At 40.9% G+C, this 23740-nt stretch overlaps 1 protein-coding gene across 3 annotated transcripts in view; it reads right to left on the minus strand.

The window, feature by feature from the left end:
• The window catches only part of HECW2 (HECT, C2 and WW domain containing E3 ubiquitin protein ligase 2), a 225524-nt gene that overhangs the window by 142222 nt on the left and 59562 nt on the right, over positions 1–23740 (minus strand). For 2 of the 3 annotated variants that reach the window (XM_045806374.2, XM_045806373.2), the window contains exons 2-3: positions 8910–9017; positions 494–588 (exon numbers count right to left, since the gene is read on the minus strand). In XM_045806374.2, the coding sequence (XP_045662330.2) occupies positions 494–588; positions 8910–9017 (203 nt within the window). Of the gene's footprint in view, positions 1–493; positions 589–8909; positions 9018–20456; positions 20841–23740 lie in introns of those variants that run through there. The other variant, XM_045806375.2, reaches the window with a different exon arrangement.

Below are 23740 nucleotides of genomic sequence, written 5' to 3' on the forward strand. Positions count from 1 at the left end.
TCCTGAGGGGACAGCACACACGTGATCCCCATCTTACACTCTTTGGGGTGAAAGCTTGCTCAGTTAACTGGCAGGTAGAATCACACACGATTTAAATTGTTACTTTTCCTTTTTACTCGTTGAAATCATGTAAATTAAACTCACGTAAGATGCAATGCCACCATCTCCTCCCAACCAGTCACCTAGATTAAATTTAGACCAAGTTTAAGACTAAGTGTGATGAGGTACTCATTTACTTGCTTCCTGAATGGGTTTTCTGAAGAGTTGACTATTTGCAGAGTTGTTATAAATCAAATCAGATTTTTCTACTGATTTGTATTATGGATCCAGGTAAGCCAGCCTGTAAGTTATTTCCTTTCCTAAAATGGGTGCCCATGGTATTATGCGTTTCCTTTTTCATTGTTCCCCATAACCCTGTCAGAGCTACACAGGCAAAAATAGAAACCCAGGCCCTAGGGACCTCCTGAGGAAGCTGACAATGAGGGGCACTCACCATCACAGCCGGGTTCTTCACGGTAATGCAGGGGGTCGTGGCACGAAGGGCTCCACTAATGCCGTGGTAGTATTTAAAACAGATTTTTATCTCCGCTGCAAATCGATTGGAGAAAAACAATACTTTAAACACTGAAACAAGTCATTTAGGAATTAGCTGAAGAAATCCGTCATATCACCTCTCAGAAAATCCTACTCATGACTCTGAATGATCCCTTCTTTTCCAATCAGAGAAACAAAGGGTACCAGCTCCTATCTGATTTTATATGGTCCTCTGACTTTTTCTAAGAACATCCCAAATATATGAGAAAGATAATGCACAAAAACGACGCACCATAACATGTATAGTGTAGGGCTAAGAATTGAGCTAGCCACCTCTTACCGAGGTAGTCCACCGCATGCCAGACCCCGTGATCGTCTCTGCTCATGTTGTTGTTTAATCCTCACTTCAACCTGGGGAGGCAGAGGTGCCTGTCCCCATACTACAGGAGAAGTGCTGAGGCTTGCAGAAGGTCAAGCACACAGGAGATGACAGAGTCAGAACTCAAACCCAATCCGTCCAATTCCAAAGCGTTCACTCCTAACCTCTACAATACAGACAGACTGCCGCTGTCAATGGAAATAGCAAAAAAGCAGTCTAACAAAGTAAAAAAGAATACTGTAGTAGACTCTGCAGTGATAGGGACTCTGTATTTTAACTTTCCAAGTGGCTTCAATGCAGTCACTAGGCAGAGATCAAATTTAGGAACCACTGGCATATAGATATATAGATACAGACATAGATGGAAGGAAGGAAGGAAGGAAGGAAGGAAGGAAGGAAGGAAGGAAGGAAGGAAGGAAGGAAGGAAGGATTTCTGTGGAACTATATCTCGCCCCACAGGTGTGTGTGTGTGTGTGTGTACAATCTGAGCTTGATAAAAAGCAATACAAATCTCAGTTATTGATTTTTCAAAGTAATGACAATTTCAAAGACCATGAAGCCAAAATGTCAAAGAGAGAACCCACAGCCTCCAGAATTTCTCCGTATACAGAGTATCTGAGTCACTGCTATGTCACTGTAAGATGCCCTTTTCCCAAGGTGTCGTGTAATACGGGCAGTGATGCTGATGGGCAGGCCGCAGGGAAGAGTCCCAGCCTACAGGAGTGGAGCTCCTCTCTCAAATGAGCCACCTGGGTTATTAAAGTGGGGCCACTAGATGTACTTCCCCAAGGAAGTTAATAGTCCACTGACTCTCCTGACTGTACCCAATGGCTTCCTACAGAGTATTTGCTTTGCCTATTTTAAGAGAAAAATAAAATGATTAAAGAAAAAGCCTCTTTTAGAAATTTATATGGGATTAAAAATACGACATACAGGAATACAATATCATATTTTCCTATCAGTGACAAAACACTAAAGCTCAAAATATTAACTCTATCATGGGGTAAAATATTGAGTGTTATATACGATAACACAGTGCCGTGATTCACAATGTATTTAGCACCATCGAGCAAAAGATTTTTATCATGTACCCATCACAATACATGCCAGACAGTGCAAGGGAATCAAAGAAAGGGTTCTGGTCTAGCAGCTGTTTTATAGTGTAGCTGTAGGATGACAATTACAGGCAGGACAAAATACAAAAGACAAGCACTCAAAAGAAAGAGCAGCAAGGTAGCAGTGTAGAGACCCTAGAAAAGATTAGTGAGGACACAGACGGTGGAGTTGGAAAGGCCTCACAGAACAAATTGGTCTGGACTCAAACTTACAGATGAGAAAAATGGAGCAGAGAGAGTTAGGAGTGAGGAGTGGCAAAAGGGAAGCAGGAATGAGCACGCTGGATTGGAGGAACAGCAAGAGGACCTACACAAGAATTCTAGCTTTACTATTACTTCATTTGCCCGGGAACACCTGTGCAAATGACTTTCCCAAATGTGAACACAAGTTATTACTGAAATAATAACAGCTGTATAGATCAGAGCAAACCTTCCTCTCCCACTTGCTTTCTTCCAAGACCAATAGCATGTATTCTATAAGAACAAAGCGAGGCCCCATGCACAGAGCCTGCCAAAGCAGAACCAGCTCAGTGACATGCCTGAGGATTGAATTCTGCAGGCATGAGCTCATTAGTATCCCACTCAAAATGTTAGCAACCAGCAGTCTGTGAATTCGCCTGCAGCAGCCCCTCATAGATCAAATCAATGGTGAGTGAGCAGCTCATTTCTCCATAAAGAGAAGTGCACTTTCATAAGACATCTTTCCCTAACTCCCTCTCAAGTTAGGATGCAATCTCCTCTTTCGTAAGGTTTTAAGAGTCAGGTAGGTAACAGACTATGAGACCCCCCCCCCCAAAAAAAAGCTTATTTTTGTAGGATGTTGACAGCCCGGCCAGCTTTGCTAGTGAACGCATTCCAGGTATTATTTATTCCTTGCTATAATAAAATCTCTAGTTATTTGCATCTGGATTGAAACAAGACGGTTCCTTCAGCAGAACACCAGTTCTGTCCCTTAAAAATACAGCAATGCTCCATGCTGGGGAGCGTTCCTCTTCAAATATCAGTTAGTGCTTTATGAGGTCACTCCAGATTTAAAAAATGGTGTAACTGATCAACATCCCCTCCGAGTGAGAGAGAGGAAAGAGAGAGCAGCATTCTGATCGAGGCGCTTGAACGTTTTAGTTGTGGGAAGAGGAACCTAGAAGAATACTCCACATGGGTAGAAAAGGGGAGCTGGCATTCACACTTCTACTTCAGCTACCATTTGTAACCATGAACTGCAAGAGGAAAACAAAAAGCTACTTCTGAGCAGTAGAGACACACACAGGTAAAAGTGAACACAGGAATGATGATGGGGCACCAGATAAAGGAGGAGCCCACCGCCCGTGGGGCCAGGCTGCCCCGTGCACAGGCAGGCGAGATGCCGGACTAAGGAGCGATGAATGACCCCATCTCCCCAAGAACGCTTTCTCCACAGCCTGATGTGGCAGCCAACATGTCCTCCTTTTGGCCTCAAATTGTGGAAACAGATGTGTGTGTGCGTGTGCGTGTGTGTGTGTGTGTGTGTGTGTATTCCTTCAGACTATAAAAAGAAAGCATTTTCTCCCAAAAAATCCACTTATTAAAAGCATGTTGCCTCAGACGGCAGCAGGCCAGAAGGGTGAGGCCTCCCACATTAAACTCTGAGGACCTGTCACTGGTTGGGCCCGCTCTAGCCTCGGAAGGAAGGAACAAAGTACCACCCAAATGGCATCTTCCTCTCTCTGAGGTCCCCCTTGAACGGCTGAAGCCAGTCATGAATTACGGAAATATATCTTGGCGCCTTTCAGGGGTCTTCAGGTTACTTTCATTTATAGAGCTCCTGCAATAGAGATTTGGCAGCCCCTATTTAGATGCCAACAAGGCCAAAAAGCCCCTTTATTTTTAAATGTTTAACTTACTAATTTCCATAAACACAAATGAAGACATCCCCCAGAGCACCAGCGGGCCAGCTCCATCACCTCCACAGATGGGAGGAGGATCCGAGTCACCTCGGCTTGTATTGTGGGGAGGGGAGGTGGAAGGGACCCTGAGTGGTGTTTAGGCGTGTAACCATGCTCCTAAGTAAAGGGGTTTCTGTAACTGTGTGATTCCGACATCACATTTTTAAAGCAATCATTCTGTTTCTGAGTTTGTATCTGAGTAAGATATTTCCAGATAGATCAAGTGAAACTTAAAAGTGGTTGTCTTCAGGGAGGGGACTCTGATGACTGGGGCATGAAGTTGAGGAGATACTCACTTTCACCTTTTGTATCTTTTAAACATTATACTCTTTTTGTACACTACCTATTCAAAAATTATTTTTGATGCAATTATGGCATTTCCTTTATTCTTTTTTTTTATTATGTTCAATTAGCCAGCATATAGTACATCATCAGTTTTTGATGTGGCATTCAATGATTCATTAGTTGCATATAACACCCAGTGCTTTTTAAAAGCAATCTCAACTCATCTACATTAACTCTAGGCATTAGTATGAAACTCCATTTCAAGCTTTCTCTGAAAAAAGATTCTACAGGCCACGTCCTATAAGAAATGGTTTTGTTTCAAAGACTGGGATCTCGTCCATCACCTTAAATAGCTACAAGATTCACTTAGGCAGCCATTAATAATTTGTTCTTATTTAGAAAGTCTGCATTTTTCCCAACTTTCTAGAAGCCGAATATTTTGAACCATAAAGTGGATGGAATGGAAATGTCCTTCCCTCAAGCATTTTTATTTAAAAAGAATAATCTTTAGGGGCGCCTGGGTGGCTCAGTCAGTTAAGCGTCTGTCTTCGGCTCAGGTCATGACCCCAGGGTCCTGGGATGGAGTCCAGCATCAGGCTCCCTGCTCAGTGGGGGGCCTGCTTCTCCTCCCTTTGCTGCTGCCCCCAACCCCCCCGCTTGTGCTCTCTCACTCTCTCTCAAATAAATACATAAAATCTTTTTTAAAAAAGAATAATCTTTAAAAAATCAAGCTAACTGCAATTTATTTTAAAACATGATTTTAACCATTGCTCTGTGTGCTTTTATTGTTTTATTATTTATTCTTCATATTATGATTCTTATTCACAGGATCTTTTATTCAGAGGCCACAAACTAGAAAAAGTAAACACATTCTAATCCTTATGCTTTTGAGGAAATCTGCCCACATTTCCACCGACAGGTGAACTTATCATTTATATGTTACTGCAAGTTGTCTTCTCTTTAACAAGGGCCAAAAGAGCCTGAATGGCCTAGCCCTCCTCTGCTAAAGCTCAGATACACTATCATGAAAATCAAAGACAGACAGTATCAGTGTGGACGTAGCAGAAACCTAATAGGATTAGAGGATGAACAGGATTCCAAACTTAAAGTATGAGAGTGGAAAATAAAAAGCACCAAATCTCCATCCAAGGGAAAAAAAGGTCATTCTGATGTTGGCGGGAAGGGGCTTGGGAATGGACACAGAGCAAAGGCTCTGACAGTACAAATAAGAGGCTCAGGCCACCTGCCTCCTGCACCGGCCCAAAGAAGCCATCCATAAAGTTTCTGTTTTGGCAAGGCACTGCATCCTGGAAAGCATATTAATTAATCTGAGTGCCAATCAGGGACAAGGCTCTTATGTACACAAGCCACTTACATCTCTGATACTCGGTTTCCTCATCCTGCCCCACTTCCCAGGGCTAAGACAGATAAGATATGTGAAAACACTGTATCATTTATACAAATACCAATATTCTGATATTATCCTCAATGATCACAAGGCAGTTTAGCACATAGCAATGACGTTTACCATTTCCGAGCTCATTCATAGATCCAGGATTTAGTGAGCTCCTAGAAGCATGTGGCACAAAGTTGGCACTTAATAAATACCTCTTCATGGCTGGAGAGAGACAGATGGACAGATGAATAGAAGGAATAAAGGAACAACAAAAGCAGGTCTGAATGAATGAATAAATGAATGACCATAGTCTACCTGAGACTACCTGACAAGACAACTTGGAAGCCTCTTATATTTGCAAACTCAAGCTGCATCCTGCAAAGATGACCCGCTCAGTCTCTGCCAGCATAAGCTCATCGGGGGACTCTGACAGTCTTAGGACAAGTAGGTGCCGAGGAAGCTGATCCTCCTGCCCAGTGCCTAGGAAGGTCGTCTGCCCAAAATTAAACCCGTCTTTCTCCTTCAAATTCATTTAAGCAGGCCCTGTAATAATGTAAGTCTGGGCTGCCTGCCTCTTCTGGGGCTTTATCTAGACAAACTAAAGCCATCTTTACATTCAGAAATAGCTTAGACAGCGCTCAAATCAAAGTTTACCCATGACCTTAGGTCAATGTCCACAGAATTTTATTTTGCCTGAACTTCTGATGAGCTAAAAATAAATTTTCTTTCTGTAGATGAAAGCAAAAGTTTTTAAATGTCATAAGTTTTCAAGATCAGACACTGAAAATATAGAAGCTGTCTAAACCCCCCCCCCCCAGTTTTTTATAAGTTCCATGCCATCAGCTCCTGCGGTTCAAGCACAACCTCATTATGCTGGGAAATCCCCTTAGGTCTGCTGTAGCCAGATATGGGGTAAAAAAATGATGTCTAAAAGACACAGACTACACTACGAGGCACTCATATAAATACCACCTGAGCTTTTTACATTGAAAGGATAGGGATGTGTGTTGGAGGAGCCCTCATTCTGATTAATGAAGATAAACTTTATTCTAAAGCCAAATCTTTCTGTAATTCTCATTCACTGTCTTGGATTTCAACATACACGACTTTTCTCAGTCCTTAAAAAAAACATTACTGCATATTTCCAGTTTTACATTCATTTTACACAATATCTCCAGTTTTGTGTGTGCAGAATTAAGGTGGAATTTAGAGGAGAAAATAAAACAACAACAAAAAAAACCCTACTCTTTTCTTCATCCCCAATTCCTAGCTTCAATGTCAAGCTTATTTCTATTAAATACTAGAAAAAGGTATAAAGGAAAGCATTCCTCCAGACAGAGATATTATCATACCCTAATCAGCCAGGACATTATGAATCTCTAAAGCTTTTGGGAGGAGAAATAAAATCAACCACGGTAAATGGGACACTCTGCAAATAGGGTTTTTACACATCGTGTTCCAAATTATAGCAGTATGGGTTACTGACTTTTTTTTAAAAAAAAATTTTTTTTATTATGATATGTTAGTCACCACACAGTACATCATTAATTTTTGATGTAGTGTTGCATGATTCATTGTTTGCGGATACTGACTTCTTCCCAGGTTGTTCGCCGGAGCCTCACAACACGAATTGGCACACTCCCTCCAGAGGTAACATTCCTAGCAGTCTGGCATTTTGGAGCAAACAAAAAGGTTGTTTTACCTTCTCCCCTAAAGTTCAGTTGGCAAAATTTCTCAGCTATATCAGCCGCTTAAACCCTGGGATCCTTTCAAAGGGAGGAATCACATTGAATGAAAGTAACCCATTCCATTTTCTCCCACATTCTTTTATCACTTATGTTTCTCATTAGTAGATGGCAATGCCAGTTGGGCCAAACGTTGGAAAGTAAAGTAGAAATGAGCAAGAAAAACAAATTGCCCATAATCTTACCTCCTAGGAAACAACCCGTGTTCACATTTTGGCAAATATCCTTCCAGACTTTTTCCTATGTGTCATGATATTAGTTAGAATTATGTTATATGTATCTGCTTTTCCCCCCTCACTTCTTGATATATCATGAGCATTTTTCCTTAAAAACTAAATTCTCTTTAGGGTTTCAGGAGAAACTCTAGCCAGATAATGAACTATGAAAAAAAGACAGTCCTTCGGGGAGAGAAGCATGATTAGAGAAAGTTATGAAATGCTGACCTACCAGTAAGGATCTAGAAGAATTATCTGATGTTTTTAATGGCAATTCAAAGCAACAGATGTTAGTCTTTGAAAATAACTTTTTATATTACAGAAATTTATATACTTCAATAAAAATATGCTTATAGCGGTATCCCATTTAATTAAACCTTACTTTATATTTTAAGGTTTAATATGTACCATCCTTCGGTACTAACATTCACACACATACTCTCTTATATTAAATCTCTTGAACATAGAAAACTTAATTCTTACACAAACTAAACAACTCAGAAAAATTTTAAATAGCCCATTTTCTACATTAACGAAGCATTCTCCAAATGTAAGAGTTAATTTGAACCACCCAGTAAATCATGTATTCATTCACACTTCTACCTATTCCACAAAAATGTATATACTGTATTCTTAATAGTATTAGTGGCAAATATAAGTACTCCCCTTCACCCTAAATAAAAAGGAATGAGATATTTCTGTGAACCACGTACTATGTATAAGCATTTCTATTTACAAATAAATACAACATCAGGTCAACTGGGTAATGGCTGAGTTATCTGCAGCCAATTTCTGATTCTTAAAACTGACCTCCAGGGTAGTATGCCCAGACTCTCTCACGTAATTGTGAAGACCAGGACCCAAATGCAATAGTTATTGCTGCTGGGAAAAATAATAGCAAAGTATTGTATAGGTCAATAAAATTCTTAAATTAACTGAAATCTTGAATTATTATTTCTGCTCCCTGCAATCAATATAATAAATATTAATTACAAATGTAGGTACAAGGGTATATAAAATGTGTAATGTATTAAAATAACCATACATGCTTTATATATTATGCATTCACAAGGTATATGTCATATGCATGTGTATATACATATGCACATATATATTTACATACTCCTTTTTCAAAATATGTGAACACTCTCTAATGAGCATTTTCTAAAACAATGTATTTCCCAGTTTGAAGACACATGGCATAAATATGTAAATCAGAGCCAAAAACTTTTATAATAAATTCAGAAAAGACTCCCTAGGTCTCCATATATTTATAGTATGTTCAGTAACAAACTTCTATTTCTCGCTTCGTACTTACGTTCCATGAAATAGGGCCCGGGCTCAATTCTCCATACAATTTGCCCTTTTTGGGTTCCAGTCACACCCCTGTTTTTAGAATCCCAGAAGTTGGCTGGAGAATTCTCATCTGAAAAAAACCAAACACTTTTCAGCTTAATTACAACCTATGCGTCCTTCCTTAGCTCAAAGACTAATGAAAGTTCTAAAATAAAGGGAAGAAAAGACAAAGAGGGAAATATTAATGAACACCATTATGAATGACCAGCTCCCGGCAGATTACTATCCTGCATTTCTGCACTTGCATTGATACGGGAGAACTGGGGAGGGGGCTAAAGGAAGTTGGCTTTTCTGGGCTTGGCCTGGTTAAGCAATGTCACCAAAAGATAAAACTGGAAAGAACAAAGGATACAATTGCTGCAGCGTCAGCCGTGAGCTGATAGGAAAGAAAGGAGCTGGTGCGCTCCCATCTATAAAATTCTATATAAAAAAGAAAGGAAGAGCAAAGCTGGGAGAATATAGCAGAACTCAAATGGGGTGAAAAAAAGGAATCTTAAGCTATGAAAATGAGTGAAGCCACAGTACAGGTTTGCCACGAACAGTGTTCAGGAGCCATCAGCCAAGTCATGTTTGCTAGGATCATTTTTCGCAAAAGGCCAAAGGCATAAATCTTGAACAATACAAAAAAAGAAGAGAGTGTTTAGACATTTGTATGGATAGAAAGGACAGTAGCCAGATTAGGCCTGAAAGCAGCATTTTCCAAGCTTTCTGACCTCCTGGCACACAGAAAACAGTAATATTTGTAGGGCGCACTGGGATAAACGAAAGAGACGCTTATAATTTAAAATGGCAGCAGGGACGCTCCGGTGGTGCCAGGCTCTGCCCCACCACCCCAAAGGCCGAAGGTCATCGTCTATCATTTGCCCACATCACACTGGTTTGAAGCTCTATCCTAGGGCCTAGAATAGGAAATACAACTAAAAAGAAGAGCATTCGGAGTTTGATAGGTACGTGAAAATGTGTAAAGTGTCATTGGCTCTTAAGTCAGACGTGCTTCACTGTCTCCTCAAATCCCTCTTGCAGGAGGAAAGATGAAGGACGCACTTTGAGAGCTGGGATGAGCTAGATGTGAAGTAAGAGCGACACCGAAAGAAAGGAAAGATGGAGAAAAGGTCCCAAGCTCAAGGGAATCGTCCTGAGAAGAAAAACCGCCCCCTCCCCTTTTCTTCATGCCGCTGGAGCATGAAAGAAATTGAAAGTGGGCCAGAGCGAGGGGTCAGATAATCCAGCCCTGAGAGGTTTCTGTCTGTGCTGGGAGCCCACTATTTTCACCATGCTGATAAGCCACAAAACTCTGGGAGGAATGGTCCTCCCTGCCATTTGCATTCAGCACATTGTAAGTCAAAAATGTTTCTTGTGAAAGGCCAAGAAGGAGCCACTGTTCTTTATAAGAATGGAAAAGCATAACGCCCTCATGCCATCACCTCCTCTGCTAAACACACAACACAAGGCCAACCACTGCATTCCACCACAGAAACAGAACTACAATACCAATATGTAAAAAGCGGTCACCTAAAACTGGTTGTGATAGATGTCATGGGGCTCTTCAGGGCAGATCCTGATCACTGCCCATCCACTGAGCTTCCTCTTTGCCAAGTGAAACTCACTTTTATCCAAGGCAACAATGTTCCCAGTTAAAAATACTCACTTCTCCAGAATGCTTTGCAGCTAGGGGTGGCATATGGCCTAGCTCTGGCCAGTGAGATGTAAATGGAAGTCTGCTGGGCGGGACTTCCAGGAAAGCTATTATTTTTCTGAGTTAAAAAGGGCAGACTCAATAATCCTTTTTGCTCTTCCCTCTCCCCTCTTCTTGGATGACAGCCACATGCTAAGGATGGCAGAGCAAGAACCAGAAGTAACCATGACGAGTCCTTCAGCCCTGAACCACCTGCCTTCAGGCTTCTTGCTACCTAGGCAACAGTAAATTGCTATTTGGTTAAGCCCCTGTGGTTGGATTTCTGTAACCTGCACCTTAACACAATTCCTAACAGATATACTTATTACCCTAAAAATCGATCAGGGATTTAGACTCACCATGCCTGACTTGACCTAGAATCCCCGCAACCGCATCACTGCTACGGTCCAGACCACAAAGATAGTTCGCTATATTCTAAAAGATACTTCAGCAGGCAGAGCTGCTTGGGTGGAGAGAAAGACTCTCATGTTTTTGCAAATAAATGTACTTCTGTTTTAGCTATTGGTCACTTGGAAGGCACAAAAAGCTGGACCCTGCAAGGAAGAGAATATAGGCATAGGGAGTAGAAGGTGTCCAGCCATTCAAAATGCTTTTTTTTTTAAACGTGGATGCACATAGCAAATTTTCTGAAAATATTATTGTGAGAGTTTCCTCTCGAGACGTCAGGAAAGATGAGGCAGCATTACATCTTGTTTTAAGGAGCAAGCACCAGGACCACAGTGATAAAAAGTAGTGGTAATAAAGCTGCACTTGTTAATGTGATCTCATTGTAAGAGGTCTGTACTTCTGGTGTTACTAACCTTTTCTCCCAAAACCATCAGGTAAGCCAAACAAAGGATACGCTTCTGACAGAAGTGGGCCTGAGGCTCCATACACCCCTTACATGCTTCCTGGAAAAGAACTCTGACAGAGAACCGGTGTTGGCATCTCTTGTTCCAAGAAGAGTCACTAAGAAACTCTTTCTTTGCCAGCCACATCCACTGCAAGGTAGAAATTCTGCCCCCCGTGATGTAGGTTATAAGGGAGAACAGTGATGGGTGCTTGTTTCTAAGAGGTTTTGCCCAGAAACAGATCTAGAGTTGTGTGTTCAACGTACCCACCAGCGCCTGTGGATTGGGATAAGCCATATCTCTGACTTTAATTCCCCTCATTGGTTCACAGGTCATGTAGACAACTCCATTTGGTTAAATTTATGATATTTAAAGAAAAAAAGAAGACTAGTTGAAGCAACATGTTGAAAATGTACTATGGGTATTCAGGCTCATATGGAATTCAAATGTCCCATAAAGATGAGAAATGGGTCAGAATTAGGATGAGCAAGCCCACAGCAGAAGTTTGATGGATCCGTTCTGATTAAAAATGCCACAGCAAGAGACACACCCTGCAAATCTCTAGGGGGAAGATCTTATTCCCCACCAAGCATAGTGTCGGTCACACAGCAGATACCCAAGCTGATTACTATTCTGGTTATTCTAGATTGACATTTTTCTCTGATGAGTTGATGTTTCTGATAATTCATCATCTCTGACAGAGACAAGCATCTCTGCCAACGAGTGGCAGCTATGCTTCATTGAGAATATCAAGTCCACATAAATAAGCCAGCTTAGGAGCACAGGGTACAAATCATTTTGATACGATTATCACAACCTCCACTGCGACTACAGCTCCCACTGCTGCTAACCAGCAGGACTCCGGCCAGCCTTGGTCACACCATATGAAGAGCAGCGAGAATGACTCATTTCTTTCCTTTGTTTCAAGACCAATTTTAATTGGTCCCTCCAAGTGAAACTTTCTTCTTTAAGTAGGTTAACACCTTTGTTTAGGTTGCAGTCAATTCTAGTCTAGACCCAGAACACCTTTTCCGTGACAGCATTTCCATGCTGGGATCTATTTTTCATGGATATCTGAGGACAGACTATTTTTTCCTAGACTGTATGAGCTGTTTTTCTTTCCCCTCATCTAACATATATATTAGGTGATTCGGTCTTTTTTAAATGCCCCAATTCCAAAGAAGAAAAATAACTGAGCATAAAATGGTATACGAAAGAACGGGTTCTAAATCCCCTACAACCATAATGCAGACATAACTATAAACCTATTTCTTCCTCCACTGAATAAACGTTGTGATAGATCAAAGAAACACTGTTGGCTTTTAAAACTAATTATCAATTGTTGCATTTATACTTGGCTACTTCCTTTCCCCATTTCTCTGCACAACTATTCAAATCTGGCCCACTGTCCTCACATCCCATAGCTAATTTCCACGATCTGATTTGGAGCAGGGTACCATTCAAAACACGTAGAACGTTAGGCCTCGTCTCTCTAATACCATCTATACCTACGCCTTGCCTTCCTTCCCAGGCTTCTACCCCCTGTTATGGCGGAGACTTTGACCCAACCTCCTCCACCAATCACCTTCTCTCACCTTGATTTTTAGTTTCTTCCTTTCAACCTAAAAACATGTCAGCTTCCATGAGGCACAATTTCTGGTTTTGCTTTTGTTCTTTGAACATAACCTTCCTCGCTCCTTTTTCCATTCTCATTCTTATTTCTCTTCCTACTAGGATTAAAGCATCTGTTTTCCAATTGAAATGTTTTATTTTGGGGGCACTTGGTTGGTCAGTCAGTTAAGTGTCTGCCTTTGGCTCATGTTATGATCTCAGGGTCCTGGGATTGAGTCCTGCATGGGGCTCCTTATTCAGCGGGGAGCCTGCTTCTCTCCCTCTCCCTCTGCCACTCCCCCTGCTCATGCTCTCTCTCTCTGTCAAATAAATAAACACAATCTTTAAAAAAAAAAAAGAAATAGTCTTATTTTCTAGGAGTGCATATTCTAGATACTTGGGTAACTTTCAAGCTGGAATATAATTACAAAAAAGAAACATTGAAGATGTTTAATTCATGTACCTAAATACCTTTTTTAAATCTAATTTTGTTTGGTATGGTTTATATAAAGCTTGTCCACTCATGTCTCATATGTCTTCTTTGTTCTCTTACAAGTCTAGTTGGCGGTACATTTTCTCTAAATAGAAAACCAAAGTGCACACACAAAAAAAGTCCTAAAAATCCTTTCAATATAATTTTATACCTGTTTATGAATATTATGGGAACATGATAAAAAAACTTGAAAATCTCCACTCCTACCTATTTTAGCAGCCCATGATACTTTTGGAAAGTGATTTCATTTAGTGTTCTTTTTTTAATTACTCTTTAAGTCTATTTCCATTTATTCTGTTATTAATACCGGAATTAATTGTTAAGCCTGCTTCTCCAAGGGAGAAACAAATAAAGTATTTGGACCCAGAAAACAAAGGCACAGAGATAGAAGATTACACCACACACAAATCTCTTAACTACAGAGTAGTTAGTGGCTCAGAGAATTTTCTCAGATCTAATTAATTAGGTCAGAAACAGGACCGCTTTCCTTAATTAAAACCACATTATCTTTAGGAGGAACATGTTGGGGACTTAAGCAAAATCTCTAGATAAGCAAACTTACCAACCTGTCCTGCACACTCACTAGGAAACAAATCCTCATTGGCCACTTTTCCCTTCCGCTAATTGATCCTCCACAGCAATGACTGCCCAACTCCATTGCTCACTATGAATATCCTGAACGCTTCTTTAAAATGCAGATTCCTGGGCTGCTCTTCCAGAGATTTTGGTTTGGCAGGTTTGAGTTAGGATACAGGAATTTGAATTTTAGCAAACACCCCAAGGAGCTGATTCCTTGATAGAGATAGTACAACAAAGGCCACACAAGGAAAAACTCTGTTCTGTGGTTATTTCCAGGGATACTGAACAATCACAGCAATGCTCTGGACGCTGTTCATCGCTGATGATTGTCCCTTTCATTTGTTAGCTTGTTCATTCGTTCATGCATTCATTCATTGGAAAGCATTTTTTGACTGCCTACTATGCAAGAGACGGAACACCCATTTCCCGCCATCTGGAGTTCACGGTGTGGTGGGAGAGACTGGCTGAGAAGGTTCAATGCAATGTCACGAGTGTTAGGACCGGGCTGTGCATACTCTATACAGCGTTAAAGAGGAACAGAGGGGATAATGAGCAATAATCAGTCCCTGCAACAGTGTAGACTTCCTAGGGCTCTGGATCTATCGGCTTGGGTGTATCTTTGGGAGGCACACACAGAGATACCCTTTGGGAGATCTACACATTCAAGCCCGTCATGAAGGTATCTCAGGCATTCCTTTGCTTCACTGTTCCACGGACACATTGCTTTACCACCGGGGTTCATTCTTGTACTTCTACGAATAGTCATTGAAGCAATAAACAAGTGGCTGAATTTAGAGCTGAATTCAGGGGTAAAAGTTACTGTTGTTGCCTGGCCCCCAGGATGTTATCTTTTTCATCTTTGGAAAAGTAGTATTAATTATATTAACCCTCAAAATGATTGTAAAGCGTAATTAAAATAATGAATTCTCTCCTAAAATGCCACAAAAAGCTAAAATAATGTAAGCAGAAAAACTTTTAATGTTTTAAAACTCTTCCTTCCCCATAATATTGCGTATGCAGAGATCACTATGAAAATTACCTTTAAAAGATTTTTTTTTCCTGTACGTGATAATTTGGATTCCAGAAAATGTCCTCTGAATAGGCTTTTAAAATAATAAGAGAATATGTAGGAGACATGACCAGATATTTCAAGCATATACAAACATAATGTGGATTTGCAAATGTTTCTATGTCTCTGTTAATATTTCCAAAATCCCCGTAGAATGCTGGAGATAAAATAGGAATATATATATATATATATACATATACATACATATATATATATATATATATTTATACACACACACACACACACACACACACACACACATATATATATATATATAAATTTTTTTTTTTTTCTTCAAAGCCTTCGATCTTCTGTCAATCAACCCAGGGGAGTTAGGAAAAGATGAGGAGGAATTTTTTGAGAAAGCTGCCATGTGACAGACTGTGCCAGAGAGACGAAAAATAATGCTTGCAAATTTTCTCTTGCTTTAAAGTAATTCCTCCCCACATTTTCTCACAAATGGCATAAACACCTAAGTTGTTTTAAATTACCTTTTGGAAACAAACTGAGGACTTCAGAGGGGAGGGGGGTGGGGGAATGGGATAGACCGGTGATGGGTAGTAAGGAGGGCACGTATTGCATGGTGCACTGGGTGTTATACACAACTAATGAATCATCGAGCCTTACATCGGAAATCGGGGATGTACTGTATGGTGACTAACATAATATAATAAAAAATCATTTAAAAAAAAAATAAATTACCTTTTGGATACAAATTGAATATAACTATGTCCTGAGACTGGATCATACAGGGGCCTAGTTTATTCTGGCTGTACTGGAAAATTAGATGCCCTGGCATATGGGATTTGGAGAGCAATTTACTAAACTACAATTTGAATCAAAAGCAGCATTGTAGACCTGGGCAAAGAGCACAACTTCACAGGGACTGTGTGGTGGTTTTTAACAATTTTCTAAAAAGTTTTGCAGAACTTCTACAAGTATATGCCAGGCAGGTTATAGAATCCTGCTACAAGGGGACAGGGAAACTCTGACAATGACTTTGGGATCTGAACTACATTGCAAAGGAAGAGTGAGTCTTTACCAGGGACTGCACCAAACAGACTACGAATCTTATGAAGTGCTATGAGAATTCATTAACCACCTTCCTCATGAATTTGCAAACGTTATATTAGTTTTAACCTAGTCTCCCTAGATGCCCACTTCCTGACACCAAAGCTCCTTCTGGTTGGAAAAAAAGACTGAGTACCAGACGTTCCTAGAGATTACAATCCTTTTACCACAACACCAGCTGAGATGTACCCACTGACTATGGCTTGGTTCTCACTTGAATAGCTATTTTCCTATAGATACTGGAAAGAACTGCTGATTGTAATGTGCCAAAGATGGAAGAAAAAGGCACAGCACATCATGGGACAAAAAAGCAACAGAGGCAGAGAAGAGCTGATGGCCAGTTGGCAGGGTCCAGCCCTGGGGTACACGCTCACGGGAAGGCGAGCGCATCGCAGCACCTGCAGGGCCGAGTGGGTTCACATGTGCTGATTCAAGGTCATGCACCCCCCAGTATGAGAGAGATGTCTTATGGTTATCTTCTCTGGAGCAGGTCATTGACCGGAGGTGGTGGAGCCCAACCTGGAGAATGGGAAATCTTTCACTAGAGCCACCCCGAGTGACTTATAGCCATGTCCTAAGCAGCGCCCTAAGGTGGCCTCCTGAACATTCACCTCCCGCCATACAGCCAGCAGAGGCAGGATGCTGCCAGGCAAATTCCTATGTAAACTACTTGATCCTAGGCTACTCGATTAAACACTCGTTTGGACAAGGGAAGAAATCACCAGTAGATCAGTGAGAAGCAACACTCGAACTCATTTTGGCAAATACCTCCTAAGAGTTTCAGTCATGGCCCGGAATACCAGCTAGTAAAGAGCGGTTCAGAGATGGCTTGTATGTCAGGCACCATTCTATAGCTCTGTCTTTATCGAGTCACTGACATCTCTAACAATCCTTTGAGGTAGGCACCACTAGCGGATTCTTAATGATGGGAACTAAGGCACAGAGAAGTTGGGAAATCTGTCCAAGATCCCGAAACTGGTACGTGCAGAGTGAGCCCAGAGACCACGCTCCTGGACACTATACCACACCTTCTATCTAGACCAGTGTGAAGAGTTTGGATTCCACGCTGAGGATGATGGAAGGTCACTGGAAGACTTCAAGCAGGGAAGTAATATGATCCATGTTTTTTTAAAAAAAGGAAAATCCTCCTGGCTGCCATGTGCAGAGTGGACAGTTGAAGAGCAAGAGAGGATGGCCCACTATGCTTCACGCCCAGGCCCAGCACCAAGCGCTGGAGCCATAACCTAAACGTGACCCTCTCCTCCCATCTTCATCTTTCCTGTGCAGACAGAGCTGCGGCAGCTATAAATAGCCAGTCTTAGTGCGAAAGGCTGTGAATCAATTCCAGACTCTCCAGTCCAACGACCCTGCGAGGTGACTCATCCACCTCTAAGCTCTCTCCAAGTCCAACCACCAGCCTGAATTTCACTCCCTAAGCCCCCCATGCTCTTCCTGTTCCTCTCTTTATCCAAACAACTCCCGAAAGTCCAACTTTCCCACACCCAACCTTAATCAGTCAAAATAGAAAGCTCAGATTCTCCATCACTTAGTAACTCGATAAAACCCTTAATGCAACATATTTAATGTATCACTGGCATTTAATCCACATGGGCCTTCTATCCACCAAGAGAAGTATGCTTTATGTTTTTAGGCACAAATCATTTATTACAGGTACCAAGAGAGTAATACACTGCTTGATAATGAGGCTGCCAGGCAGCAGCTATGAGGTAAGATCCCAGAACTTTGAGAAACCGCAGACCTGAGTTTAAATTCCATCTCTTTCATTTACTGGATCCATAACCTTGTACAAGTCTTAAAACTGCATAGACTCCATTTCTTTAACCTACAAAATGATAACAGCACTTAGCTCAGAAAGCAGTGAGGAGTACTGGGTACAGTACTTGAACCTGGCACATATTAGGAGCTATGTGTGTGGGGTTTAAAAAATGTTTAATCCATTTCTTCTTTCTAAGAAAGTTATATTTTTCTTTTAATACTCAAAAGCACAGTTCCTCAACCTCATTTCCTTAGTTTTTACTTTTTAAATTTCTTTTAAATAAATTCATTTTATTCTAATTTCTGACAAATATATATAAATTAAAGCAAAAGCATGCTAATGCATATGTTTTTGGAGACTGCCTCCTTTCTTAATCTGGATGGCAAATGAGCAGACAGCAGAAGTGTAGTCCATACGTACAATGATAGTGCATTATGCTATTACACACAGAACACAGTCTCTCACACAGAGTAGATCGATCAGTGCAGCTCTTGAGTGGAAGGTCACTCAAAGCCTAAAATTCTGTCAATGAGCTTTAAGATCAGCTTAATAAAGAACAAACAGAGATGACTTCATCTCCTACACAGTGAAACTTGGATCATGAATACTGTGTTTAACTAGGAAATCTCGGTTGTGGCACTATGTGTGTAAAAAGTTGCCAGGAATGACAACGAGGTTTTGATTATATATCCCTCTTTCCTTCTTCTAATGATTTTTTTAATACCATGCATATACTAAGCTCTCACTCAAAGATAATCCTTTCAATACTAAGTGAAGTTTAAAAGCAACCTCCAGATCTTTCAGGATGTTACTTTTACATGAACCTAATAGCTGCAGATTCTGAGAAATGTACAACCATTATGAAATATAAAGTTCAGCACAAAATCACCCTTTGGTTAGGGGTAAATCACACTTTTGATCTTACTGAACTCATACAATAAGGATCAGGAACTATAATAGCTAACTTGATTTAAAGAAGGAGGTTACCCTTATTGAAGTCTCCAAATACTTACTGGAGCTAATCCAATCTCAACCTGAAAATATTAGTTGGAAGAATGTGAGAGCAATCCTTCTGGAACATTCAATGCTACTAACCCTAAAGAATAATTCTGCAGATGTGCCTACTCCCCATGGGTCCCTCCCCATAATGGCTTGATCAGAAGATGAACCACTTTCCCAGAGATTAGACTGCTCACCTGAATCCTTATTAAACCATCAACTTACTTTTCATTAAACTAGGCATTTATCTGTGTTTCCAAATGAGGGCACTACTGGGTCCAATACATTGTAGCAACAGTAGCATCCTTGGCTCTCAAGCACTAAATGCCAGTTGTGTGCTACATGACAAATAATAATAATAATAATAATAATAATAATAATAATAATAATAATAATAATAATAAATGAAAAATAAAAAAATAACATCCCCACCCACTTTAAGAACCACTGACTGGCATTTTGTAGCCAAAGAGTAAATCTTTTCATTGAAAAAGGATTAGGCTAGAACTGAAATTTTGCCCTGGATTCATCCTGTCTTTTAAACAATTAGAGCAGATTTCAAAGGTCTATAGAAAGCTGGGTCAGTTTACTTCAACTGCCACAAGGAAATCTTAACAAAAACATGATTTTATTCTCAAATTAAAGTTTTGTTGTAAGATTGCTGTTAAATCAACAGTTTCTACAATGTGAATGTCTATGAATACTTGTCCATAGAAACACTACATTACAAATAAATCAGCCTTGACCTCTCATTCATGAGAGAAGAGTTTTAAAATCTGAAAAAAAAAAAAACATTATTACCCAGAGGCAGATAACTGGTCATAAAATCTATTTAGACTCAATCAAATGACATTTTAAGAAACATTATTGTAGGTAGGACCTGCACTTAACATCACAGTAAAGTACTTCATTTGAAACCAGGAGGTTCTAGAAATTCAGCAAAGGGACTACATAATTTTTGCAAAAGTTTTTAATTTTTTAAAGATTTTTATTTATTTGACAGAGAGAGAGAGCAGAACAAATGAGAGAGAACATGAGGAGGGGGAGAAGTAGACTTCCCGCTCCCGCTGGGCTCCATCCCAGGACCCTGGGATCATGACCTGAGCTAAAGGCAGACGCTTAACCGACTGAGCCACCCATGTGGCCCTTTTTGTAAAAGTTTTAAATGTTTTAATCCCAGCACTGATGATGTTGAGCTGTCAAATGATGAAATGTGAAAAGCACACCACATAGTTTGTTAATAACTGTCCTAATCAAGCTGAGAGGGGACCATATTTAAGGATGTTTCAAAGAGAAAGGCAGAGAGAACTGTAAATCCCAAACAGTTGGACTCAGAAATCAGGTGAGGGTAGAACTCATTTCACAGAACTTTCTAATATCTTACCTCACGTAATCCCAAAGAATTCCTCTCTGTCTTTGCCAGGGTTGAATCCATCATCATTTCAAACAAGATTTAGGAAGCAGCAAGAAGAAACATGTTCCATTCTCCTTAAAATCATGTACCTGGCCTACCCACTCGGCAATTTCATTCACAGAAGTGCCCAGAACTGAAGTCAGGCGGGTCTGGAGTCCTAACGTGGCTTTGAGAGCTCTGTGGGTCCACCTCACTGATGCTCCTGCTTCTCTTCCTCTTTCCCAAGTTCTAGAAATGAAATTCTAAGCAGGATTTCAGCAGACCTCTACCCGGAGACTCCTGTCCAGCTAAGTAAACACTGAGAGCCACTCCTACTTTTCCTCAAGACTGTCAGGCATCCTAAATGAAAAAACACAACCTATTAGTGTCCCTTAGGCTGAGGCAGTCGTGGCCACACCCTATAAAGGGTACAGGATGCAATCGCCCCATCCTCCCCTCGGCTTCCTTCCTTTGCTTTTTTCCTTTGGGAAAATTCCAAAGAATGAGTTATGTGTACACGCATACACACACACACACACACACACACACACACACACACACACACTCATACAGAGTAAGCTGATATCAACAAACCGTTATCACAGAGAAGGGAGTTTTCTGTCTGATTTACTAAGAATAGAGTGGTCATTATCTGGAAACTCTAATTTACTACTATGCTTAATCAGATATAGCATTCATTTAGGGTACTGAAAGAGGCTTACAGCATTCTAACTAATCTGGAATGAAATTTGTGGACTTGTGATTTCAAACTGTAAAAATCGACTAAAACTTTTTGAAATATTATCTAGCTTTAATGAAAATCCAAAACCGTGATTATCAACCCTGAAGTTATTCTCAGATGTCATTTTTTAAAAGATTTTATTTATTTATTTGTCAGAAAGAGAGAGCACAAGCAGGGGGAGCAGTAGGCAGAGGGGGGAGCCCGATGCAGGGCTCGGTCCCAGGACCCTGGGATCATGACTTGAGCCGAAGGCAGACACCCAACCGAATGAGCCACCCAGGTGTCCCTCAGACGTCATTTTTAATGAAAAAATGGATGCAAAACCTCAATCTAGCTGTGCTCTTGTCTTATCCAAGGAAGAGGTTGTAGTGGAAGAACTTCCAGATGGGATGCATCTTTAATGGAAGGGGTCTTTAATGGAAAAGGGGCCTCCTGAAGCTGGCCTCCCTGGGGGCAGTTATCGCAATTATTAAGTGTTGGCTGAAGGGGAGAATGCAGTCTGAGGCTGCAAGACCATATCTTTCCAGCAAACTTCCAGGAAAGCACGATAAAATACCCTCATTGGTCACATGTGTTGTTGTGAAGTGAGACGGACTGGATTTAAATGTGCCACATGTAGTGGATGCAATGTTATCTCTACTGTTTCCTTAATCCAGACATAGTTTGCATAAAGCTTCAAGGAGCCACGGAGCTTGCAGCTGGTTCTACAATAGACCATGTGGACACAGCAAGCCTGGCTCTCCAAAATCACCACCAGGCTTCTTCTGACATGTAAACCCTGCCCAGGCTTAGAACAAACCACTGTGGACTCTTGGGTGTGTGCTAGCAAACAACAGTAAGAACAAGCATGTGCAGAATGTCCACAGTGTACCAGGGACACATCACAGATGCTTCTGAAACAGTCTAATGAACAGACTCTGCTCCAAGGCTGAGGTCCATAATGTTATTAGGCCTATGTTACAGATGCGGAAGCAGAGGCTCACAGAGAGGAAGTGATAACAAACAGCTGGGATTTCTGGGTGGGATCTGAATGTCACCCAAACCCGAGCTCTTTTACAACACGCTGCCTTTCTCAGATAACATTAGGAAAATGGCAGTCACCTCACGAATTCGACTCAGTCACCAAAAGGAGATTAGGAAAAAGAAGTCTAGAAAGGATGAATTCATTTCCCTCATTGGCATCAAAGGTGGCTACAGCCTAAGAACAGCAGACTTCTCAAGAATGTCAGCATCTCTGTTCTCATCCCCAGTCAAAAGTGTATCATCTTGAATGCTTGTTTACCTCCTAGTTACGGACCAACAAATTCTCCATGGGGCTGAAGAGAAGCTCGCCTCACGCTCCCCCCACCCTGGACCCCAAACCATGATTCTTTACCTTCTAAATATTGTAACATTTGCCAGATAGGCCACTTTAACTGAACTCTAGGTTCTGGTCCATCCCTGTGTCACTGATGTTCACCTGTGTCACACAGGCTACTATCCTATGTAAAGGTAACCTACGTCTCCCTTGAGGGAGATTTCTCTTATTCTCTGGGAGATTCTCTTATTCTCTGGCCTGGCACACACCCAGCACACACCATTATCATAAGGGAACTAGATCTCCAAGTTGATCAAGACACTTATAAAGTGGATCAAGGGAGGTTAGATGATGTTGGAGTTCAGACTTAAGGCCAGCACATATGTGTACCTTTTCATAGAGATGGTCTTTCTTAAACACAGGGAGTTCGGCCAGTACCTCTTCAATCACAGTGGACTATTGCATTGAGAAGGTAGTCAGAAGAGCATAGAGTCAGACCTCAAAATTTATATATGCTATTCCTTTCTCCAAACCACATCCCTATGTGAAGAAAGACCTCAAAACTCAACAATAACAAATAAAATGAGAAGCACACCAATACCAAATTTGCATCCATATAACATCTTAGCATTTTCACTCACTATGATAGCATATGGAGCCAGGCATTGGGAGATAGTTCTGAACTATCACAACAAACACAGCCCCTGCTTTTTCTTGCAAAGCTTCTATTTTACAGAGAAGGAGAAACACTAAATAACAAATACAAAATGAATTCTTTGGTTACTATTATGCTACACGATACAAAGGAAAAAGAGAAGGTCTTCAGAGAATTGGTAAGTTGCTGACATGACCCAGGCCAGAGAATAAGAGAAATCTTTCTTAAGGAGTTAATGTGGGAACTAAGCTCTGAAAGGAGGGGGAGGGAAGAGAAAAGAGAGAACACTCCAGACAGAAGAGCTGTACAGAGGCCCTAGGGTGGGAAGCAGCATGGCACTTTCAAGGACTAAAGGAAGACCAGTGTGACTAGAGTACAAAGGATGAGGGAGAGACGAGGCCAGTGATGGAGGAAAGACTAGAAATTTAAAGCATCAGTGTAGAGGGAGAGTACGGGAAACTTAAGAATAAGGGAATGGAAATTGTCCCTTTATCTCTTCTCCATAAGATCTCCTCCTGAAAGCCAATTGGTATCACAGTTGTCAACACTCAAAGCTATTGATCTAGCAAGGATGCTCGTGG

This window comes from Ursus americanus, chromosome 1, assembly GCF_024610735.1.
Source record: "Ursus americanus isolate L20-20 chromosome 1, mUrsAme1.1.p, whole genome shotgun sequence".
NCBI lineage: Eukaryota > Metazoa > Chordata > Mammalia > Carnivora > Ursidae > Ursus > Ursus americanus.